The sequence below is a fragment of the Natrix helvetica genome, assembly GCF_964273705.1.
Source record: "Natrix helvetica genome assembly, chromosome: Z".
Lineage (NCBI taxonomy): Eukaryota > Metazoa > Chordata > Lepidosauria > Squamata > Natricidae > Natrix > Natrix helvetica.
This window is the reverse complement of record NC_138554.1, coordinates 141,594,257-141,616,997: the sequence shown is the minus strand read 5'-3', so window position 1 is coordinate 141,616,997 and position 22,741 is coordinate 141,594,257. Positions and strand designations below refer to the sequence as shown.

At 50.0% G+C, this 22,741-nt stretch overlaps 3 protein-coding genes across 3 annotated transcripts in view; 1 reads left to right on the top strand and 2 right to left on the bottom strand.

Annotated features, from left to right (window-relative positions):
* Positions 1-877, bottom strand: part of LOC309401627 (leucine-rich repeat-containing protein 61-like) — a gene marked incomplete at its 3' end in the record, with an annotated part of 3,271 nt that extends 2,394 nt beyond the window's left edge. The window contains exon 1 of the mRNA XM_081970695.1: positions 5-877. Within this exon, the coding sequence (XP_081826821.1) occupies positions 5-606 (602 nt within the window). The 5' untranslated portion in view covers positions 607-877. The remainder of the gene's footprint in view (positions 1-4) is intronic.
* Positions 878-5,581: 4,704 nt separating this feature from the next.
* On the bottom strand, positions 5,582-12,872 carry LOC309401626 (uncharacterized protein; the record flags this gene model as incomplete). Its single annotated transcript, XM_081970694.1, has 5 exons — positions 5,582-8,241; positions 8,666-8,779; positions 10,286-10,369; positions 10,500-10,611; positions 12,702-12,872. 5 exons carry the CDS (start codon positions 12,870-12,872, stop codon positions 6,383-6,385), a joined length of 2,340 nt encoding a protein of 779 aa, XP_081826820.1. The 3' UTR covers positions 5,582-6,382.
* Positions 12,873-17,665: 4,793 nt separating this feature from the next.
* Positions 17,666-22,741, top strand: part of LOC309401625 (SCO-spondin-like) — a gene marked incomplete at its 5' end in the record, with an annotated part of 141,400 nt that continues 136,324 nt past the window's right edge. Inside the window, 5 exon segments of the mRNA XM_081970693.1 lie at positions 17,666-17,682; positions 18,177-18,350; positions 19,084-19,166; positions 20,121-20,291; positions 21,401-21,648. Coding sequence (XP_081826819.1) covers positions 17,666-17,682; positions 18,177-18,350; positions 19,084-19,166; positions 20,121-20,291; positions 21,401-21,648 — 693 coding nt within the window.

Sequence of the window (22,741 nt, the reverse complement as noted above, 5' to 3'; positions counted from 1 at the left end):
GGGCTGAGCCTGGCTGGCTGTCTCACCAAAACCCCCGGCATTGTTGCAACGCTGCAGTGAGCGGTCTAGATCCTTGCACAGCTGGTAGAGCTCACTACCCCGTCCGGACACCCGTTCGCCGTCGATCACTTTAACCCGCGGGAACATTTCTGCAAGGATGGCTGGGTAGCCGGCGGCGGTGCAGAAAGGGTTGCTGAGCCGGGCTGGGCCGTTGTGGAAGCGCACATTGTCTAGATGCCGCAAACCGACCAGGCACTGCAGCTGTTGCAGGTTGCGCAGCTGATTGCCGGATGCATTGAGGCTCTGCAGGCTTTCGCAGCCGCTCAGCGGTTCCAGGTTCGAGATACGGTTGGCGGCGATGTTGAGCACGGTCAACGCTTTGAGGGAGGCCAGGGGACCTAGGTGGGTCAAGCCGTTGCCCGACAGGTCGAGCCACTCCAAGCTGGCACACTCTCCGAGGCAGCCCAGTTCCACAATCCCGAGGCCTCTCAGCTTCAACAGCAAGATGGACTCGAGATCGAATTCTCCCGTCTGGCTTTTTAGCAGCTGGACGGTGATCTTGCCGTTGTGGTCTGGATCGTCGCTTTTCTCACTCCGGAAGTCCATTTCGGTTCTTCTGAAAAAGGTCTCGGAAGCAGTCGTCTTCGGCTTAACTCGCACTCCTCTTACGTCTCATTTTGCGACCGCGGAAGGACTGGTTGGATCTAAGCCGTCCCTCCTGCGGGGAAGGGAAAGGAGTAAAATCAAAGAGAGATCCGGGGGTGGAGGGGGTGTGTGACAACGACAGCTAATCCTCTACTTATGATGGCAACTCAGCCCAAAATTCCTACGCCTTGGCGCAACATTGCTCCAGCGACTTTTGCCCTGTTTTATGACCTTTCATTAAGTGAATCTCTGCAGTTTTTCAAGTTTGTCACACAGCCGTTGAACAAATCAGGCTTCCCCATTGACTTTGCTCAGGGATCCCATAAGCTATGGACATGGCACGCCTAAGGGGGGACTAGAACTCCCAGTCTCCTGGTGATTGGCCCAAAGTCACCCAGCTGGTTTTCATGCCTAAGGCGGGACTAGAACTCCCAGCCTCCTGGTGATTGGCTCAATGTCCCCCAGTGGGCTTTCATGGTTCAGGCTGCCGTTCCGTCCTGGGGAGGGGAGGGGGTCTCCTGCAGGTCCCTGATCCTCAGGGGAAGACGTCCTGCACCTCTCATTGGCCTCATGTGAGGGAGGGACCCTGCAATTGAGGTCCCAGAAAGAGGAGAGGATCTTGGAAGCAGCCGGATCGATACTGATACAGGCGGCATATAAATTTGATAATTAAAATAAAACAAAACAATAAAATGTAAAATAAATAATATAATATAATACAGAAGATAAAACAATAATACAAAAATAATAAATAGATAGATAAATAATCAAAACAAAAAGTAAAATCATAAAATGAAAAATAAATAAAATGATAAAAGATAAAAAAAATAAACCAAATAGCAGAATAAAAAATAAAATAAAGGATAAGAAATGAAATAATAATATAAAAAAGTATAATCATAAAGTGAAATGAAAAATGAATACAATAAAATAAATACAATCAAACAATAACATCAAATATCAATCAAATAATAGCAACTAGCTGGATACCAGTGCTTCCCTATGAAATTATGTGAATGGGCTTGATATATTGATACTTAAAGCTTGAAAATTAATGTTGACTGTGTAACTCCTTAGAGTGTTAAAATAAGGCAACTGGCAGTTGGAACAGAGTTCCTTTTAGGTGGGGATGGGGAGTAGAATGTCTAACTCCTTAGCATCAACGCGTATTAATATAATATTGTATAAGGAATATTGATGATCTGATGGTCATTTTGAAAAATCTTTTTTTAGTGAGCACCTAGAAGCCAAGAGGAACATAGGTACCAAATTTCAAGTTCGTAGGCTTTACTGTTCTGGAGATTTCGTGATGTGGAATGAGTGGTTTTTGCTTTTATATATATAGATAAAAATAAAAGGAATCAAATCAAGCTAATCAAAATAAAATAAAACAAAAAAATCAAATATAAATCAAATAATGACAAAAATAAAAAGATAAAAATCAAATCAATCAAAATAAAACAATAAACTCAAATATAAAATAAATTCAATAATTACAAAACTAAAAGGAATCAAATCAATTAAAATAAAACAATAAACTCAAATATAAATCAAATGACAAAAAATAAAAGGAATCAAATAAAATCAATCAAAATCAAATAAAACAATAAAATCAAATACAAAATCAAATCAAATGATAAAAGTAAATGGAATCAAATAAGTAATACAAAAGAATAAAAAAGCCATAAAAAAGAATAAAATCAAATGAATAAGAACATCAAATAAACACAAGAAAATAAAACTTAACTAAGAGTCCTCATCTTCCTGCTCTGCTTGAAAAAGACAAGGCTGTATGTGCCCCATAAAACCATTATTGCTCCAATCTTGTACCCCAAATCTCTTTGGCATCCTTTCAGGACATGGCCCATGCCCAAGGAGCTAGTCCTCAAGCAATACGCTTGGGGGGGGGGGGTTATGAGCTGTTGCTGCGGATAATCCAGAGGGGTGTATGTGTGTGTGTGTGTGTTTGTTTGTATTGCTTGAGTTTATCGGGGAAGGCATGGGGGTGATGGTGGTAAAGGGGCCGGGGGTTGATCACTTTCTCCCAGCCTTCCCCTCCTCGCAGGGCTGTTGCGGAGGGGAGGGGGGAGTAGAGAAAAGACTGGGACTGCGCCTTGCCATTTGCACCTGGATTAAGAGAGCCCCCCCCAAAAAAACCCAACCCTCGCCCCAAAAACCAAAAAGCCCTCCTCCCCCCAAACCCCTCCACTGATGGGACGCCAGGTGCCGCGGCAACCATCCCCAAAACAAACAGGGTTGCTAAGAAGGGACTCCAAGGATGGGGCTGTTGCAGGGAACCCACCCACCTCCCGCTGCCATTTAGGGGGGAGCTGAGTTCCCATCTCCCCCCCCCCTCCCACGGGCAACACCCCCCCCCCCAAACGAAGGGACGCAGATGCAAACGGGGAGAAAAAGGGGAGGGGGGCAATATCCTTCATCTGCATCTTTCACCCGGCGTCTCCATGGCAACCCTGTGGCATCCGAGCATCCTTCCCCCCTCCCTGCCCTCCTGGGGTCTTGGAGGGGGGGGGGCTCGGGCTCCCCCCATTCTTTTTCTACCAGGCAGCCCCTTACCCTCTCGCTCCTCCTCCTCTTCCTCCTCCTCCTCCTCCTCCCTCCGGCTGTTCCGGGCCCCTCCCTGGCCAGAAACCGCCCGCGTTGTCAAGGCAACGTCTCGCGGAAGGAAGGGGAGGGAGTGGAGGGGGCTGGAACGGCGCCCGGGTTAAACCCGGTTTAAAAGTCGCAGCTCTGCTGCATTCCCAGCAAGCCGAGATTCCCCCCTCTCCCCCTCCCCCATGAAGGAGGAAAAAAATGGGGAGCGGGCAGCCTTTCTGCAACCCGGGCGCCACCAGCAGCTTGGGGAGAGGGAAGTTGAGCCCCCACCCTCGTTGGGTCTGCAAACTCTATCCACCGGCGGGGGAGGATGGGAAGCGTAGTCCCACGCGATTGCGGTGGGGGGTGGGGAAAGACCCGGCTGTAAAGGGTGAGGGTCTCTTTTTAGGGTTTCAACGGGGGTGGGGGGAGAAACGTTAGGAGGAGGGGGGCTATTTCTTCTCCCCCCCCAGCTTGAATTAAACAACAATTCCAAGGGTTTGCTCTTCCCGGGGGGGGGGGGCTTCCAAGGGAGGGGGGGTGTCCAATAAGTCCTTTATTTGTGGTGGGGGTTGGACTAGATGACCTACAAGGTCCCTTCCAACTCATCTGTTCATCTGAGAATAAGTCAGGATGGTTTTCAAGATTTCGGGGGTGGGTGGGTGGGGGAATATGGGGAGATTTTTCCAGGAAGGGCTGAATTGGGGAGGGACTTAGGGGGGGTGGGGCTACTTACATCTCCCTATTCCTCCCTCCCCCACCCCCAGGGTTGATATTTGAGGGGGGGTGGAAGGGTGGGAGACACCCTTGATATTTGGGGGGGGTGGAAGGGGGGGAGACACCCTTGTAGAGCTACAACTGCCAGGTTTCTCCTGGTTAAGCGGACTTAGCCCCTCCCTCTTTTCTTACGGTCCTCGATTTACGACTGTTGGTGGAGCAACTGTTCCACACGAACAATGGCCCCGGGGAAAAAACAAGATAACTTTTTTTCACATGCTTAGGATCCAAACTCAGCCACTTGAACTCATATTTACCATGGTCGCTGCATCCTGGGGGAGGAGGGGGTCTCACGTGATTCCCCCCTCCGATCGGGCAAGCCAAATTCCGCCTGTGTGTGTGTGTCCTGATTTGCTTCACGACTGGGTTACTAAGTTGTAACAAGGGAAGCGGTTCGCTTAGTGACGACGGTCCGCCGAGGTTGTAAAAACGGGCGAGACTCACGAAGGAGCGTCTGGCATACCTTCCGTTGGGGTCGTACATCAAGGACTGGCTGCGGTTCCTCTTCCGAAGGTGGCTAGTCGTTCTAACCCAAGCCACGATTGGATTAAACCTGATTTGTCGAGGAAACCAGGTTGTGACCCACTCTTATGGCTGACCAACACAAAGCCTGCATTCCTACGTTAAACCCAGGTTCCCTGAGCTTAATTCCAAAACAATAAGGAAACCAGGATTTGGAAGCTGCACCTGGGTTCAAATCCACAGCCCAGCAATGATGGACACGTGGGGTGCTTGGGTGGCCTTCTTGCACACCCTTTCAGGACCCAGGTAGATTACGCCATCAGTGTCAGAAGGCAATGGGGTTTGAGAGGACGGGGAAGAGAACTGTGGGGTCCTTGATCTCTGAGCTGGGTGGGGTTTTTTTTTGCAGATGTTTCACGACCCAACTAGGGAACATCATCAGTACTAGAACGGAAGAGGAGGAGGAGGATGACTGTGGAGTCTTTGGTGCTGAGCTTGGCTATTTTCTTGCAGACGTTTTATTACCAAATCTGGTAACATCATCAGTGCTCGAAAGAAGAGGGGTTTGTAAGGAGGGGGAGGAAGGACTGGGGGGGGTCTCTGGTGTTCTCTGAGCTTTTTGGTTTTCTTGTAGATGTTCCATGACCCAACTACACAACACTGTCACCTTCTAGCCCTGCTGAGGTTCCCTAGTTGGGTCATGAGACGTCTGGAGACCCTCAAGGACCCCCGCAGTTCAACTAGACATTTTCTTTTAATATTCAGAGCATTCATGGTGCAGACTAGAATTACACAATATTTTAATATCCTCGAATAGTCTATAAAACAGACAAGAGATAATAGAATTTCACCATTGTGGCATCTAGAAGATAATATTTGAAGCTTTTCCAGTTGTTGTTTTCAAAGTGCTCTAAAAAGTTGAACATACTCCAAAATGGTATGAAATGTATTTGTGTTCTTCCTTTATATTTCAGTATATTTTGACTTAGAAAAACACGACCCCAGAGGCACAACGCATCTCCCTGGCCTCGGTTTAGAGGAGGAGGAGGAGGAGGAGAGGGAGGGGGGACGGGAGGAGGAGAAGAAAAGGACAACAAACAACAACCAGAGGCAGAATTCATTTTTTTTATTGTTTACATCAAAGAAAAAGATTACAAAACGTAATTTTATATTTGCCTTATGATGCTACTAAAATGATTTGTCTACTCTTATTTTTCCACCCACCCCCCAAAACAGTGTTTCCGTTATTATTTAAAACTCGAAGTCACCCCGATAATGGGTGTTTTGCAAAAAAAAAGAGAGGGGTTCAGACGACACACACACACACACACACACACCACCTCAGGGTCAGCCTTGTCTGGATCACAGTCCTCCACAAAGCACGGTGTGTCTTCTGTAACCACGATTACGAGGTTGTGTTGTTCACAACTGTAGAAACCTCAAAAGGCAAGGGGGGGAACGGGGTCGTCAGAGACTGGCCGTCGGAATAAATTAGGTGTAATTCAGGTCACTCAATGAGCTAAGGCAGGGGTCCCCAATACCACGGCCGTGGGACACTACCAACCTGCGATCCGTTCGCACTATCAGCGCGAGCGGTGGAGCTCCATGTTTGCAACGTGGGGGAAAAGGAGCTTGCCGTCCACTCGTGCCGCCACTCGCGTGGAACCATCCTTGACTCCCACACAGCACCTGTCCACAAAGTTGGAAAAGTTGGGGAACTCCGCTGTACGGTCCACAACATTGCAAACTGCAAGGATGCGCAATGTCATTTTTCACTTGCGGGATCAATCTTTTTTCCGGGCCACCAAAATGTTTTCCCCGTAGCCGAATGGCTGCTCGGAAAGGACAAAGGGCAACGAAGGTACAATATGCCCATGGCATAAGATGGGCAGGATTTAGGGGGCCCTCACTGCCAGGGAGACTCCATGGGTAACAGGAGAGGCGGGCGCTGCTCGGCTGGCTGCAGCAAGGAACTCTGCGGCAAGGCAGTCACCCAACCAGTGGCGTTGGGCAGTGGGGGGCTGGTGTGGGTGCGCTCGTGGCGCAAGAGATGGGTCTTGCGGCTGAAGCTGCGGGCGCAGTGGGTGCAGATGTATGGGCGCAGCCCAGTGTGTACCGCCTGGTGACGCACCAGGTTGGTCTTGGAGCTGAAACGGCGGGGACACTGGGTGCAGGCATGAGGGCGCAGCCCTGTGTGCACAGCCTCATGGCGGGCTAGGTGCGACTTACGGCTGAAGGCGCGCCCACAGAGAGGGCAGGCAAAGGGGCGCTGCCCGGCATGCGATTTGACATGCGCCAACAGGCTGGCCCGGGTGCTGAAAGCGCGTCCGCATTGCGCGCAGGCATATGGGCGCTCGGCCGAGTGTTGGTTGCGCCAGTGTCTCTGCAGGTGGCGTTTGTGGGCAAAGCAGCGGCCGCATTCATTGCAGGCGAAGGGCCGCTGTCCCGTGTGGCCCCCGCACTGGTGCGCGGCTAGCCCGGCCCGGTGTGCAAAGCTACGTTCGCAGTGGGGACAAGCATAGGGCAGGAGGCCCATGTGGCCACGCAGATGCGCCGTCAGATGGCGCTTGTCGCTGAAACCACGTCCGCACTCGGCGCAGGAGAAGGGGCGCCCACCCTCAGCGTGGAGCCGCTGGTGGGATGCCAGGTTCTTCCGCCAGGCGAAAGCTTTCCCGCAATCAGAGCACAGGAACGGCTTCTCTTCCGGCGGTTGAATTGCCCCAGCATCATCCTCGGGTTCGGTCTTACCGACCTGCTCCAGATACGGTGCACCCTCCACTGTCTGCACCCCACAGAGGGCTCTACAACTTGCAGGATCCAGGAAGGCTTCCCCCAGGGGCTGGTCCTCCCTCTCTGCACCCGGGACGCCCCCCAGCTCCGGCTCGGCCTTAAAGAGGAAGGGGCCCTGTTCGGGCTCCATGTGCCCCACATAGGACGGGAGAAACTTGCCCAGCTCCATCCCAGGCCCATATGGGAAACTGACTTGTGCACGATCGACCTGAACCCTGGAGTTTTGTCCCAGGACAGCGGATGCAGCCAGGTTCTCTCCAGACGGGGGAATGTTCCCCACTAGGCCTAGCTCCAGACCGTTCCCATATGAGGGGGCAGCTTGTCCCAAGTCTGCAGGGTCTCCAACGCGGGATGCCTCCTCTTCGTGCAGCCGCTGGTGGCGCTGCAAGTGTCGGCGGTGGACGAAACTGCGGGGGCAGAGTGTGCAGGCGTGAGGCCGCTCACCGGTGTGGGTCAGCTGGTGGCGCACCAGGTGGGTCTTCTTCCGGAAGCTCTTGGGGCAACGGTCACAGGGAAAGGGGCGTTCCCCGGTGTGCACCCGCTCGTGTGAACCCAGGTGAATCTTTTGCGAGAATCGGCGCCCACAGTGGGTGCAGGCGAAAGGACGTTCACCGGTGTGGACGCGGGCGTGGCGCGTCAGGTGCGCCTTCTTCCCAAAGGCCTTGCCGCACTGCAGGCAGGGGAAGGGACGTGGGCGGGGGTCCCCGAGGCTGCCGCCTAGTGGTGGTGCCGGGTGCTCACAGCGTGGACAACCCAGTGGTTTATCCTCGCTCAACATCTGCCACTGTTGCAGAGCCAGTCCAGAAAGTTCTCCCAGTCTGGCTCCGTCCTTGTATCCGGGTACCGTGATGCGCCCCTCCGATTTGCAGGCGCTGGCCAGGGGCAGCCCCGAGAGCAGAGACTCCGTGCTCAGCCCGGCCGGCCACTCTGTGTAGTCCTCGGCTTCAACCTTCACCGTCCGGATGAGCCAGTCGCCTGCGGAAGACGGGGTTCAAGTCAATAAGATGCAAAATGGAATCAGCGCGACTGGATTATGGGATGACTCTGGGGTGAAGACCCCCCCCCCAATCAGCACTGGATGGATGCTAGGCCGGTCCGTATCTCAGCCTAGCCTACCTCGCAGAGCATGTAGCAAAGTGGGATTACCTGCAGCTGTGGCATTGAGGCTGGTTTCAAAATGGCCGTCTCTGCCCCAGAGATTTGGGGGGGCAGGGGGATCTCTAGCGAGGGCAGGAGAGAGGTTCACAAATGGAAGAGACTGTGAGTGACCGACTCTTCTATAGCCACTGAAGTGAGATACATGCACTCTGTGTATATTCAGAGGCACTCTTCCACAGGAATCAACAAGGTGACCTTCGGCCGTGTGGGTCCTGGATTCTCAGGTGTGACACCACCTCACCTGGACAACTCTTGGCTGGTTCCTTTGGGACTTCTGGCCCACCGGGTCTCTCCGTTGACTCCTGCAGCCGCTGGTCAGCCTTAACCGCCTGTTCAAAGCCAGGATGACTGGATCCTGTCCCAGGAAGCGAAATCAAGATACAAGAAATTAAACATTAAATAAATTAAATTAAATTGAATCAAAACAAATGGTGTATGGCCTTGTGCTTGGGCGGGGGTGGGACTAGATGACCTCCATGGTCCCTTCCAACTCATCTGTTAAATTAAACTGAAATAAAAATCAAATCAAATTAAAAAACAAAATAAAATAAGAAATCAAACTACATTAAATTAAAATAACATAATAAAATAAAAATGGAATAGTAAATTAAAACGAACAAAATAAAATTGAAAAATATGAACAGAATTTAATTCAAGTTAAATTAAAATCAAATGAAGGTAGTAGATAATTATTACCCATAATTATAAATAATTAACCAATAATTATTATAAATAGATAATACAATGGTAAATAAATAATACAAGATCAAATCAAATCAGGTAAAATAAGTGAAATTAACCAAAATGACATTAAACTGAAATAATAAAATTGAAATAAACTGAATAAAATAAAAACAATAAATAAATTATTTTAATTTAATTTGTTAAATGCCAATAACTAAATGATTAAAAAATAAAATAAGGTAAAATAAAATAATCAAATAAAATCTGAATGAAAGTAAAATAATAAAATAAAACAAAAAATACAAATACAATAAATAAAATTAAAATAAAGTAATAAAAATAACTTAAAATGAACTAAAAATAAAAAATAGTAGGTAATTATCAATAATTAAGTCAATAACTATAACTAAATCAGGTAGTAAAATAATTAATAAAAAATAAAATCTGATCAGATAAAATAAAATAATAAATTAAATTAAATTATGTTAGTGAAACAGTAAAATAAAACTAACATATAAAATAAACTGACAAAATAAAAAAAAAGAATAAAATAAATTATTTTAATTTAAGTGAAATTAAAATAACTAAATGATTAAAATAATAATGTATGGTAAGTAACTAGCAATGAACAAATCAAATCAGGTAAAATAAAATAATTTAAATTAAATCAAATGGAATGAAATGAAATGAAAATAAAATCATAAAATCAAACAAAAAATAAAATAAATAAAATGAAATAAAAATGATAAATTAAAATAAAATAAAAGATAATAGAAAACTAGTTAAATTATTTTAAATTAAAAGAAAATAATCATTTGATAATTAAAATAATAATGTCAATACAAATTCAATAAAAATAACAAAATAAAATAAGAGAATGGCTCCAGGAAGGATGCTTCCAGGAGCCTATTATTGTTTTTCATGTTTATTTATTTATTTGTATCCCATCTTTTATTATTTTTCCAAATAATCCAAGGCAGCTAACAGACACCTTCCTCCTCCTCTTTCCCCCACGATGACCCTGCTAGGTAGCTCAGGTTCAGAACTGGCCTGAAATCACACACTTTGGCTTTCATGCCTAAGGCCGGACTAGAACTCCCCATCTCCCAGTTTCTAACAAGTTCCTTAATCACTAGTCTAAACTGGCCTATGTTGAGGATTCGGTCTCGGGACCGACCTGTATCAGGCGTCTCTGCTGCCCCCTTGGCTGGTAAAAGACCCCCATCCTGTGGGGCCGCCTCCGGTTTAGTGAGCGGGGCGCCTGCAAAGGAGAAAGACCCGGTGAGCACGGCCACAAAGGACTCGGGGGGCCTTCGGGGTGGGGGATTGGACCATCCCCCAAAATTTGGGGTGGGGGCGACTCTAGGAAAAGTGGGCAGTTGCTGACTTACCCAGAGCAATTGTGGTGCCGTAATTCTCGCGCATGGCGTCGTCCCGTTCCGTCCAGCCACGCCAGTGCCCGGGTGCCCAATGGAGAGAGGGGTCCTCACCCCGCGCTGGCACCTGGGAGAAACCAAAAGGCCGAGGCAAAATTAGGGTTCAGGGTGTACCCCCCTTTAGGTTAGCCCCGTCCCAACCCCCCCGCCCAAGAAGACAACCCTTTCTTGCTCGCCCTGCCCCCCTACCCGCTCTGGGAGATGCCAGAGGGCAGAGATGGAGCCCCCCAGTTAGGGCAGGGTGATCGGCCGTGCTCCCAACCTTTTGGCCAGACTGCCAAAGAAGGAAGGAAGGAAGGGAGAGAGGGAGGGAGAAGCAGGAAAAGTAAGGATAGAAAAGAAAGGAAGAAAAAGGGAAAAGGAAGTGAGGGAGGGATAGGGAGAAAAGAAAGTATGGAACAGAAAGAATGGAAAGGAAAGGAAAAAATGAGAAAGGGAAGAGGAAGGAAGGAAGGAAAAAGAGGAGAGAGGAAGGGTGGGAGGGAGGGAGAAAAATGAGAAGGAAAAAGAAGGAAGGAGAGGGAGGGGAAGATAGGAAAAAAGGAAGGAAAGAAAGAATCGAATGGAAAGGGAAAAAGAAGAAAAGGAAAAAGAAGGAAGGAATGCTGTGAGAGAAGGAAGGAAGGTAGAAAGGAAGGAGAAAGAGAGAAGAAAAGAAGGGAAAAAGGAAGGGAAAAAGGTAGACTGAGAGAAGAAAGGAAGGAGATAGGTAGAAAAGAAAGGATGGAAAATGAAGAAAAAAGGAAGAAAAATGGGGAAGGGAAAAAGAAGGAAGGCTGTGAGAGAAGGAAGGAAGTCAGACAGGCAGGAAAGGAAGGAAGGAAGGGGCATGACCAGCACAACTGTCCAGGTAGATGCACTCGGCCAACCCAGGTAGAGAGGTCAAAACTCAGCCTGCTACTACCCCACCAATGGTCCACAGCCGAGGCTCGGGGAGGGGGGTCCTGAGTGGCTGGCGTGCTCAGTGCCCAGCTGGATTTTGGCATGGCAATCTGGGGTTTTTTTGGCTTTTTTTTAATTTGGCAATTTGTATTTTCGCTTCCTGAATGCAAGAGGTCCTCGGCCACCGACTCATATTTACGACGGTCGTGTGACACACACACACACACACACACACAGATACCCCACTGTGACTCTGCGACCGTCGTCAATACAAGTCAGTGGCCAAGCGTCTGAATTTTGAGGACATGAAGAGTGAAAAAGGCTCTCCCACCCACAGCACGGTTCCAACTTGGAACGGTCACTAAACGAACGGTCGTAAATCCGAGGACTTGCAGTAAAAGCAGCTAAGAGGAGCCGATCTTTCGGCTGCTTACGAAGACCCCTCCCTTTTCATTTCCTGTTTTGGGGCAGGAGAGGGTGAGGCGTAAGGGGAGGGGGGAGATGGGTCTGGCAAGCCGAGCCCCCACCCCAAATAGTCAGGCTCCTCCCTTCGCCCCCCTCTCTTCCCTTCCTCTCGCGGACCCCTCCCCTAATCCCCACTTCTTCCTGCCAGGCTTGCTCCCTCCCCTTCCCGCCCACTTCCCCCTCCCCAAATGCCCTCTGCCTGCTTTTCCCGCCCGATGGGGAGGGGTCTGCCCGGAAATCAACCCCGACCCCTTCCCCAGGCCTCTGGGCATAGACAAAGTGGGACCCCCACCCCTCAAATCCCAGTCTCATAGGTCTCCTTCGTGGTGGTGGTGGGTTTCTTTAGGGCTGGGGGTCCTGGAAGGGAGGGGGTGATTTTCCCAAAAGGGAAGCCCCCTCCCCTCTGGGGATCTCCTCTGCCAAACATCGGGGTGCCCTGCTGCATCCCATTGGGGGGGGGGCGCGTCCCCCATCTGGAGGGAGAGGAGGGGCTCCCACAAGCCGCTGGTGGGCCCCTTCCCCTAATTGGCACCCCACGAGCAAACCCCCCTCCCAGCCCTAACAGGGCCCCCTCCCCACCCGTACGGAGCCCCGATCGGAGCCAAGGAAAGTCGGGCTTGGATCTCCTGGTGGTCTCCCGTCCTCGGACCGGTTTGGACCGGATCGAGGAATTCCTTCCCTCGCCCTGCCCCCATTCCCTCCGTCCGCAGCTCCTTCCATTTGGGAGGGGGGGATCTACATTGCCCCCCTCCCTCCTTCGCGACCCCTCCCCTCCCGCAAGCGCGACCCCCCCTTCCCCCCCAGCCTTACCATCCAAAGGGGGGGGGGGGAGAGCCTCCAGGCAGGATCGGCTCCTCCGGGCCAGGGAGACCCCCCTCGGCACCCCACCCGCTGGCTTGGAAGCCCCCCGGCTCGGGCCCGCTTCGAAACGGCTCGGCTGGGCGCAAGGAAGGCCGCGGGACTACAGCTCCCAGAAGGCATCAGGGCCGGGAGGGGAGGGGCTAGGGAAGAGGGAGGGGAGGGGGGAAAAGGGAGGAGGAGAGAGAAAGGGAGGGGAGGGGGAGGTGCCCGGCTGCCCTGAGGCTTCCCCTCCCCCTCAACCACCCACACCCTTAAAAAAGGGAGGGGAGAAGAAGACCCCTCCCCAAATCTCAAGCACGGGACCCCCCCTCTTCCCAACCTCCTCCTCTTCCTTCCTTCCCTCTCTCCTCTTTATTTCTTTCTCTCTCCTCCTCTCTCCTTCCTTCTTTTTATTTTTCCTTTCTTTCCTACATTCCTCCCTCCATGCTTGCCTCTTTCTTTCCCTTTTTTCTCTCTCCTACCTTCCTCTCTTTCTTTTTCCTTTCACCTTCCTTCCTTCCTGCCTGTCTGCCTCCTGTTTTCCTTCCTTCCTTCCTTTCTTTCTCCCTCCTCTCTCCTTCCTTTTTATTTTTCCTTTCTTTCTTTCATTCTTTCTTTCTTTCCTTCCTCCCTCCCTCCCTGCTTGCCTCTTTCTCCCTTTTGGTTTTCTCTCTCCTATCTTCCTCTCTTTCTTTTTCCTTCCATCTTCCTGCCTGCCTCCCTCTTTCCTTCCTTTCTTTCTCCTTCCCCTCTCCTTCCTTTTTATTTTCCTTCCTTCCTTTCTTTCATTCATTCATTCATTCTTATCTTCTTTCTTTCTCCTTCCTCTCTCCTTCCTTCTTTTTATTTTTTCCTTTCTTTCTTTCCTTCCTCCCTCCCTCCCTCGCTGCCTGCCTGCCTCTTTCTTTCTTTCTTTCCCTTTTTGCATTCTACCTTCCTCTTTCTTTTTCCTTCCATCTTCCTCCCTCCCTGCCTGCCTCCCCTTTTCTTTCTTTCTTTCCTTCTTTTCTCTCTCCTTCCTTCTTTTTATTTTTTCCTTTCTTTCCTTCCTCCCTCCCTCCCTCCCTCCCTGCCTGCCTCTTTCTTTCTTTCTTTCCCTTTTTGCTTTCTCTTGCCTACCTCTTTCTTTTCCCTTCCATCTTCCTGCCTGCCTGCCCATCCGCCTCCCTCTTTCCTTCCTTCCTTTCTTCCTTCCTTCTTTTCTTTGCCAAGTGTGATTGGACACACAAGGAATTCTTCAGAAGTGTATGGAATTATCTCCCTTTCAGCCTCGACACTGGCTGTGGCCTTTTGTGCAGGAACCACAACCACAACAACAAAACCCACACCAAATCCTTCGGCCCAACTGTTTCCTTTGCGAACCAGAGTTCTTTTTTTGGGGGGGGGCAGGGGGAGGTTCTAAAGACCACCTTTCTTCTCCAAGGTTGAAAGCAGGCTTGTGCCGAGGAAGTCCCCCCCCTTGTGGAAAACAGGGTGACCCCCGAAAGCCAATTTGGGATGGGGGGGGGGAGAAGAGGGTTTTGTCATCCCCCGCACCCCCCCACCGCCAGTGGCCGAAGGTGCAACGTTTGATGTCCAAGCTGTCTTGGGAACATGCGTCAGAGGAGTAGTCTCCAGGATACAGAATCAGAACGCCAGGGTTGGAAGGGATCTCGGAGGTCATCTAGTCTCCAACCCCCTGCTCGAGCAGGAGACCCCTTACCAAGGAACCCTGTGTGTGTCTGTGTGTCTGTCTGTGTGTCTGTCTGTCTGTCGTCTACTTATATATATCATCTATCTATCATTGTCTCTCTCTCCCCCCTTTCTCTCATTATCTATCTATCTATCTATCTATCTATCTATCTATCTATCTATCATCTATCTATCTATCTATCTATCTATCTATCTATCTATCTATCATCTATCTATCTATCTATCTATCTATCATCTATCTATCTATCTTGTATCTATCTATCTATCATCTATCTATCTTCTATCTTCTATCTATCTATCTTCTATCTATCTATCATCTATCTATCTATCTATCTATCTATCTATCTATCTATCTATCTATCTATCTATCTATCTATCTATCTATCATTATCTGTGTCTCTCATTCTCCCCCCCCCTCCCCCTCTCATCAATAGATTGGGAACTGCTTGTAAGGGACCTTCCCAGCTCCGGTTCTCAGTCCATCCATGTGTAACGAATCTTTTGATCTGCCTTTCACAGTACGCCGAGTTCGAAACACTCCGCAGGGACTCAGAATTCTTCGAAGGGATAAGCCGGGTCCAGGAAGGGAGGCTTAGCCCAGGTCCGTCTGCAGACCCGGGAAAGAGGGGGGGGAGGAGACCCTCCTTCAGGGACAAAGGGGTCACCGTGTGGTGAATTTGGTTCCCGCCAGGAGAGATCCTATGTTACGGTCTCATCTTTTGTCCTCGGGAGAGAGCTTTGCACCCCCCTAACGGGACTCCCCCAATTTTTGTTGGGTCCACAAGCTCTCAGAGGAAGAACTGGGGGGGGGGTGTCTCTGACTCGAGCTGAGGTGGGGTGGGGCAGCCTCCCAAGAATAAATCAAAATGAGATTCAGACAGTTGCGAGGAAAGGAGAAATTATTTATTCTGCAAAGGAAAATAATTTGCTTTTTGAGGGGTCGGTTGCTGAAAAAAGTGGGGTACCATAGTAGACTTTGATAGAGGGAGCAGCTTGAAGAGTGAGTGGGTTGTGTAGGCCGTTCCACTGGGAGACCGAATGGAATGGCCTCACTTTTGGGCTCGCAGACCTTATCCTTAGATATGTGGATCGGGTCTGGGTAATTCACTGGATCCTCTGCTCACAACTGTTCCCTTAGCGACTGTTCAAAGTTACAGCGGGACTGGAAAAAAAGGGACTTGGGGCCATTTGTCACACCTGTGACATTTGTAGCCTCTTCCTCTGAGGGGCTTCTGCTTATTGTCCTTCCTTCATTCCCTTCTTCCTTCCTTTCTCTCTTACTCTTTTGCCCTTTCTCACTTTCTGTTCTTTTTCCCCATTCCTTTCTTCCTTCCTCCCTTCCTTCCTTCTCATTTTCCCTTTCTCATTTTCTGTCCTTCCTTCCTTCCTTCCTTCCTTCCTTCCTTCCTTCCTTCCTTCCTTCCTTCTGGCGAGAAGCGACCTCCGAGGTCATCTAGTCCAACCCCCTGCTCAAGCAGGAGACCCTCTATTTAATTCCAGACAGGTATCTGTCCAGCCTTTGCTTTAAAACCTCCAGTGTTAGAGCACCCACAACATCTGGTGGCAAGCAGTTCCGCCGGTTCATTGTCCTCCCTGTCAGGAAATTCCTCCTTAATTCCAGGTTGCTTCTCTCCTCGATTGGTTTCCATCCATTGTTTCTTCTCCCGCCTTCCATTGCTCTGGAAAATCAGTGGGATCTGCCCCCAGGTCTCTTCTTTGGGGCAGCCCCCCCCCAAATATCGGGAAACGGCCATCAGGTCACCCCTTCTCCCCCCCCCCCCAATTCTTCTTCTCTTCTGTAGGCTAAATGTTTTAAAAACTCCAACTATTTTATTCCTAATATTAAATCTTAGTTCTGGGGGTGGGGGGCTTGGTTGAGGATGGGGAGTGAGTGGGAAAAGCAGGACTTTTGAGAGGGGGGGCAACCCGCCCCTTCAGAGAAGAATATGAAATCCCCTGGGAACACCCCCCCACCGCCCCCCCAAAATCCAGATAGCGAAAGGATTGCGCAGGAGATGAAAAACTTGCATAAAATCTTTTTAATCCAATTAAATCCATTTGGGGTTTTGAGGAGGAGGGGGGGGGACGATTCCCCCTCCCCACTAACTCTCCCTTTTTACGTGGGGCAGGAACCCTCCAATCAGAACGCCTCCAGATGCTTCTCAAACTAATCCCAAACAGGGTTATAAATTTCACCCAGAGTCGTTCCTCGTTGCTCCTCTTCAGATTCTGGGCTCCTGAGCTCGTGCAGAGGGTCGTCCCCGCCAGGTAGGAAGGGAAGCAGAGGGGATATAAAAGGGAGGGTTTGTGAGGAAGTGGGGGCTCCTCTTTGGGCTCCTTTCCCAAATCAATCCATCAAGGAATCGATCAGAAGAGAGCTGGAGGGGACCGCAGAGGTCCTCTAGTCCAACCCTGGATTCTGGATGAGCCTGGGGAAATCTTTGGAGGGGACTGGCCTCCTGCAAGTGGGGTAAGCAAGATTTGTCCCTGAATCACACACGTGGGGGGGGGGGAGAGAACAGGACTCAGGTGCCCAGGGTGCCTGTTTTGAGTACTTTAAGAAAGGAGTCCCCCACCTGTAAAGAACTTCAGCTCCCAGAATTCCCCAGTTGAGAAACGTAGTTCAACTGGGGAATTCTGGGAGTTGAAGTCCACGCCTCATAAAATGACCACATCCCTATGGTCACATGATCAGAATAGAGCCACTTGGCAACTAACTCGTCTTTATGACGGTAGCAGCGTCCTGGGGTGGTGGTGGTGTCGCACTTTCTCCTTTTTCCAATACACAAACACACACACACACACACACACACACACACACACACACACACACACACACACACGAGGAGCAAAAGCCAGTGAGGGAAGCCCTCAATTCACTTCAGGGGTGTGTGACTGACTTCACGGTGGCAGGGATTTACTTAACAACCAGGGCAAGAACAATTGTAGAACGAGGTGAAACTCACTTCGCCGACATTTCAGTTAGTGACAGAATTTTGGGGCTCAATTACCTGTAGTTGCATTCTACTGGCATGGCTTTGCTCTCCCGAGCAACTTCTCCAAGCTGACCTCAAAGAGGACTAGTGACTTGGCCAGTCCATTTATGAATCTTTTTTTCCCCCAGGGACCGGCTGCCTGCCCTGAATCCCACCATGGGTCTTCTGTCAGAGTTGTGGCAAGCGGTCTTTCCACGTGCCAGGAAATTTCTGGGCATCCTGGCATGGCTTTCCATCTGGCAGACGATGGCAGTGGACGATGGGTAAGGATGGATGCCCAGAAGGCAACCTGAGTCCTCTTGTTCTCCCCTCCAAAACTCCGGAGGGAATGATGGGTTAGTGGGTTTCCCGTCCCATCAAATCCCTCCGGGCAGAAAAGAACGAGCGAGTCAATCCATCATTACAAAAACATCCGAACGCCGATCCTGCGGTGCAGTCCCGGCAGAGGCGAAGTCAAAGCCCAGCCTCCTAGGAGGGGACATTCTGCTCCTTCTTGGCTGCAACCCTCGTGAATATTTTCCTTGCCTTCTTCCCGGACATTGACGTGACTTCTAACTTTGCTCAGGACCTCCTGGTGGTCTCCTTTCCACCTCTAAGCAAGCTGCAAATAGGGAATTTTGCAAGGCGGTTCAGAATTCAGGAACCGACAGCTTCGGTTTAAGGGATGGGAAAGAATTTGCCAGAAGAGGTGGGGTTAGGCAGACCCCTATCTCGGAGACGCCACCCCATCCCAGGGCTGTTTTATTCCATCCGACAGGCGCTGGTGCGAGAGACTGGTCCAAGTGCAGGAGGAAGACGTGGTGAGCGTACGACGGGAAGACGTGGTACCTTGCGTGGAGGTCTACCACTACACCAGGGCCGGTTGGCACCTCGACAGGGACAGGACTCGCCGAGACCCCGGGCCAGGGGGGACCCTGTGCTACATTTACAAGTGAGACCCCGGAGGCTGAGGCGGGAGGGTTGGACTAGATGACCTCCAAGATCCCTTCCAACTCTGTCATACTGTAAGTCTTCTACTTGAGGGGGTTGGACTCGATGACCTTCAAAGTCCCTTCCAACTCTGTAATTCTGTAATTCTGTAGGGCTTGCCTGCTTGAGAAGGGGGTTGGGCTAGATGACCTCCAAAGTCCCTTCCAACACTGTCTTTCTTCAAGGGACTCCTGCTCAGATAGAGGGTTGGACTAGATGACCTCTGATGTCCCATCCAACTCTGTCATTCTGTAAGGGTCTCTTGCTAGAGAAGGGGGTTGGATTAGATGACCTCCAAGGTTCTTTCCCACTCTGTGATTCTGCAAGTGTTGGCTTGAGCAGGGAGTTGGACTAGATGACCTCTGTGGTCCCACTTTATATTTTCTCTTCCCTTCCCATCTTTTGTTTTCAGTTCCTTTTTCCTTTGATTGGATTTTATCATTGGATCAACCGGGAAATGTGTGAAATTCCCCCCCTCCCACAAATTGAAATTAAATTTTTTTTAAAAAATGGAAGGTACCCTCAGAGGTCATCTAAACTGACCCGGGATTCAAAGCTGGGCCTGTCGAAGTGCGAGAGGTTAAAACACGCAAGAAAGGGACTAGCGGCCTCCTCTGTTCCACTGGCTTCGTTTTGAAACCCAGTTAGATGCCTGCCTGTTTGGTCTCTCCGCCATCTTTCCCCCTCCCCAACAGGAACGAGGACCCTGGGCCCGTCGCTTGGAACCGGACGGTGCGCGCATGCTGTGACGGTTGGACGGGGCCCCATTGCAGCGAGGGTGAGGAACTGGGGCGGGGCTTCAGGGCCCCTCCCCCTCTTCTTCAGGATGTTATCTTTGGAGCGGGTCTCGGAGGCAAGGACGGGTGGTCCTCGGACTTACGATCATTCCCTTAGTGACCATTTGGCCCTGAAAAAAAAAGCTATGTGGGGTTCATCCTTACCCTCCGTTGTGGCATCCCCCCAAACTAGGCAACCATTATTCACACTTAACGACCGTGATGTCCCCAAACGGTCACTAAAATCCAGACACTCAGCGACCGACTCGTTTTTACGATGTTCGCAACGTCGGGTGATCTGCTTTGGTGGCAAGCAAAGGCAACGAGGAAGTTGGAGTCCTTTAACAACCGTGGGACTCCCTTAACAACTGCAGCAATTTGCTTAACGACCGGGGCAAGAGAAGGTTGTTAAATGGAGCAAAACCTAAGGGTCTTGCTTAGCGATGGAAATGAGGGGCCTCCGTGGTGGTTGTAAGTCGAGGACTCTCTTTATCTGGCTGTCACTTGGGAGATGCTCCTCTAGGGGCGGTCCCTGCTCACCTGCAAGACTCACTTAACCAATGTCTCGCTTAACGACAGAAATTTGGGGCTCAAAATTGTGGTCGTAAATCAAGGATCACCCATATCTGCCCATCAGTCTGGAAATGTTCCTCTATGAGCAGCCCAGCTCAGTCCCTGCTCACTTGCCAAATTCCTTTAACCAATGTCTCGCTTAGTGACAGGAATGCGGAAGCTCCATGGTGGTTGTAAATCAAGGACTACCTGTATGTGCCTGTCACTCGGGAAATGTTCCCAGCACAGCTCACCTGCCAAGCTCACTTTAACCAATGTCTCACCAATGGAAATTTAGGGCTCAAAATGGTCGTAAGTCGAGGACCCCCTGTAAAATGTGCTAACTCAGTCCGTGTGGGTCCGGTTGTGGGAACGTGACTCTCTTCCCGGGATCTGCTTTGCAGGAACGGCGTCGGCCGGCTTCTGTTTCTCCACTGAGCAGTGCCAGGATGGGCCCAGGCTGCAAAACCTCTCGCTCTTTGCCATGTCTGAATGCTGTAGCCTCTCCTGGGGGCGCAGTTGGCGAAATGCCACTTCCGGGCTCTGCTTTACCTGCTCTAGGGAGCCCCTGAAAGGTGAGTTGCTCCAAGCCACCCCTTCCATTGCGGGGAGAGAAGGACCCATGGAGGAACAGAATCTCAGATACTTCCATGGCACCAAGATCTGGATGCTAGGAGAGAAAATTCACGTGTGGGACCTCTGCTGGTCAGTGGAGGGGTGGTCTTGTTCCTATCTCTTTCCGGCGTAAGTGGGAGTTGGACTAGATGACCTCCAAGGTGCCTGTCCTCTTCATGAGTGATCCATTGCTTTTGGGGAGTTCTAGAAAGGTGCAACTGGAAAATTTCTATGAGACCCTGGGATTGCAAGGTCCGCGGGCTTTGCAGCCTAATCTGGGGTTGGACTACATGACCTCTAGATGATCATACTTCCCTGTGGAGTGCCCCTTCCCTTCTTGGACCTTCCCCACAGCTGCACGGAGACCCCAGGAAATGCACCTTTGTTTGCAGGTTTTTTTTTTTATGATGATGATTTTGTTTTGAGAATTATAGAGAATTATAGTCAGGTGCAATGGCCATGCATCTGCAGTGCGGAAGGGCGCCTGGAATTGCAAGGCTTAGCAGCCTAAACTGGGTTTGGACTAGAATTAGGGAACCTCCATGGCCCTGTGAACGGTGCCTTTGCTTTTCAAGAGTTCTAGTCAGGCGTGGAGGGATACGGTGGCTCAGGGGCTAAGGCGCTGAGCTTGTCTATCCGAAAGGTTGGCAGTTCAGCGGTTGGAATCCCTAGCGCCGCACAACGGAGGGAGCTCCCGTTACTTGTCCCAGCTTCTGCCAACCTAGCAGTTCAAAAGCACATAAAAATGCAAATAGAAAAATAGGAACCACCTTTGCGGGGGGAGGGGAAAAGTGCTCCGTGCACCTTCGATGTTTAGTCATGCCAGCCACATGACCCTGGAGATGTCTTCAGACAGCCCTGGCTCTTTGGCTTTGAAACAGAGACGAGCACTGCCCGCTAGCGTCGGGAACGACTAGGACATATGTGCAAGGGAAACCTTTGCCTTTAGTCAGGCGCGACGGGCGAGCTTCCACAGCTGCAGAACAGCGCCTGGAATTACAAGGCAGATTTTGTGGGATCGGGAAGCCCAGACCAGGTGCATCCCTGCTGATGGCTGCCTTTTCCCCAGGCACTGTGGCTCCACCTTCCCTGCTCCGGCCACTCGCCCCATCAGTGCTTCTGGCTCGACAGAAGTACCATAATCCCCCCTTCGCCACCTGCCTCACCTGGGACGGTTTGCACTATCGCACTTTCGACGGGAAACATTTCCGCTTCGGGGGGAACTGCACCTACGCCCTGGCTGCGGCTTCCGACGGCACCTGGTCCGTCTACGTCTCCTCGGGCAGCAGCGGCTGCGTGCCGGGTCTGTGCCGACGGGTAAGTGAGGATAAAGTTTACTTGGACTTCAGTAAGGCTTTTGATAAGGTAGACCATAACCTACTACTAGATAAAGTAGAAGAATGTGGGTTAGACAGCATCACCACCAGATGGATTCGTAACTGGCTGACCAACCGCACTCAACGTGTAGTCCTCAATGGAACTGCATCTACATGGAGGGAAGTATGCAGTGGAGTATCCCAAGGCTCTGTATTGGGCCCAGTACTCTTCAACATCTTCATCAATGATTTGGATGAGGGAATAAATGGGGAACTCATCAAATTTGCAGATGACACCAAGCTGGCAGGAATAGCCAACACTCCAGAAGATAGGCTAAAGATACAGAAGGATCTTGACAAACTTGAACATTGGGCACTATCTAATAAAATGAAATTCAATGGTGAAAAGAGTAAGGTTCTACATTTAGGCAACAAAAACGAAATGCACAGGTACAGTATAGGTGATACCTTGCTCAACAGTAATAACTGTGAAAGGGATCTTGGAGTCCTAGTGGAGAACCATTTAAATAGGAGCCAGCCGTGTGCAGCAGCTGCCAAAAAAGCCAACACAGTTCTAGGCTGCATAAACAGAGGGATAGAATCAAGATCACGTGAAGTGTTAATACCACTTTATAATGCCTTGGTAAGGCCACACTTGGAATACTACATTCAGTTTTGGTCGCCACGATGTAGAAAAGATGTGGAGACTCTAGAAAGAGTGCAGAGAAGAGCAACAAAGAGGATTAGGGGACTGGAGACTAAAACATATGAAGAACGATTGCAGGAACTGGGTATGTTTAGCTTAAGAGAAAGAAGGACTAGGGGAGACATGATAGCAGTGTTCCAATATCTCAGGGGCTGCCACAAAAAAGAGGGAGTCAAGCTATTTTCCAAGGCACCTGAGGGCAGAACAAGAAGCAATGGGTGGAAACTAATCAAGGAGAGAAGCAACTTAGAACTGAGGAGAAATTTCCCGACAGTGAGAACAATTAATCAGTGGAACAGAAGTTGCCTCCAGAAGTTGTGAATGCCCCAACACTGGAAGTCTTTAAGAAGATGTTGGATAGCCATTTGTCTGAAACGGTATAGGGTTT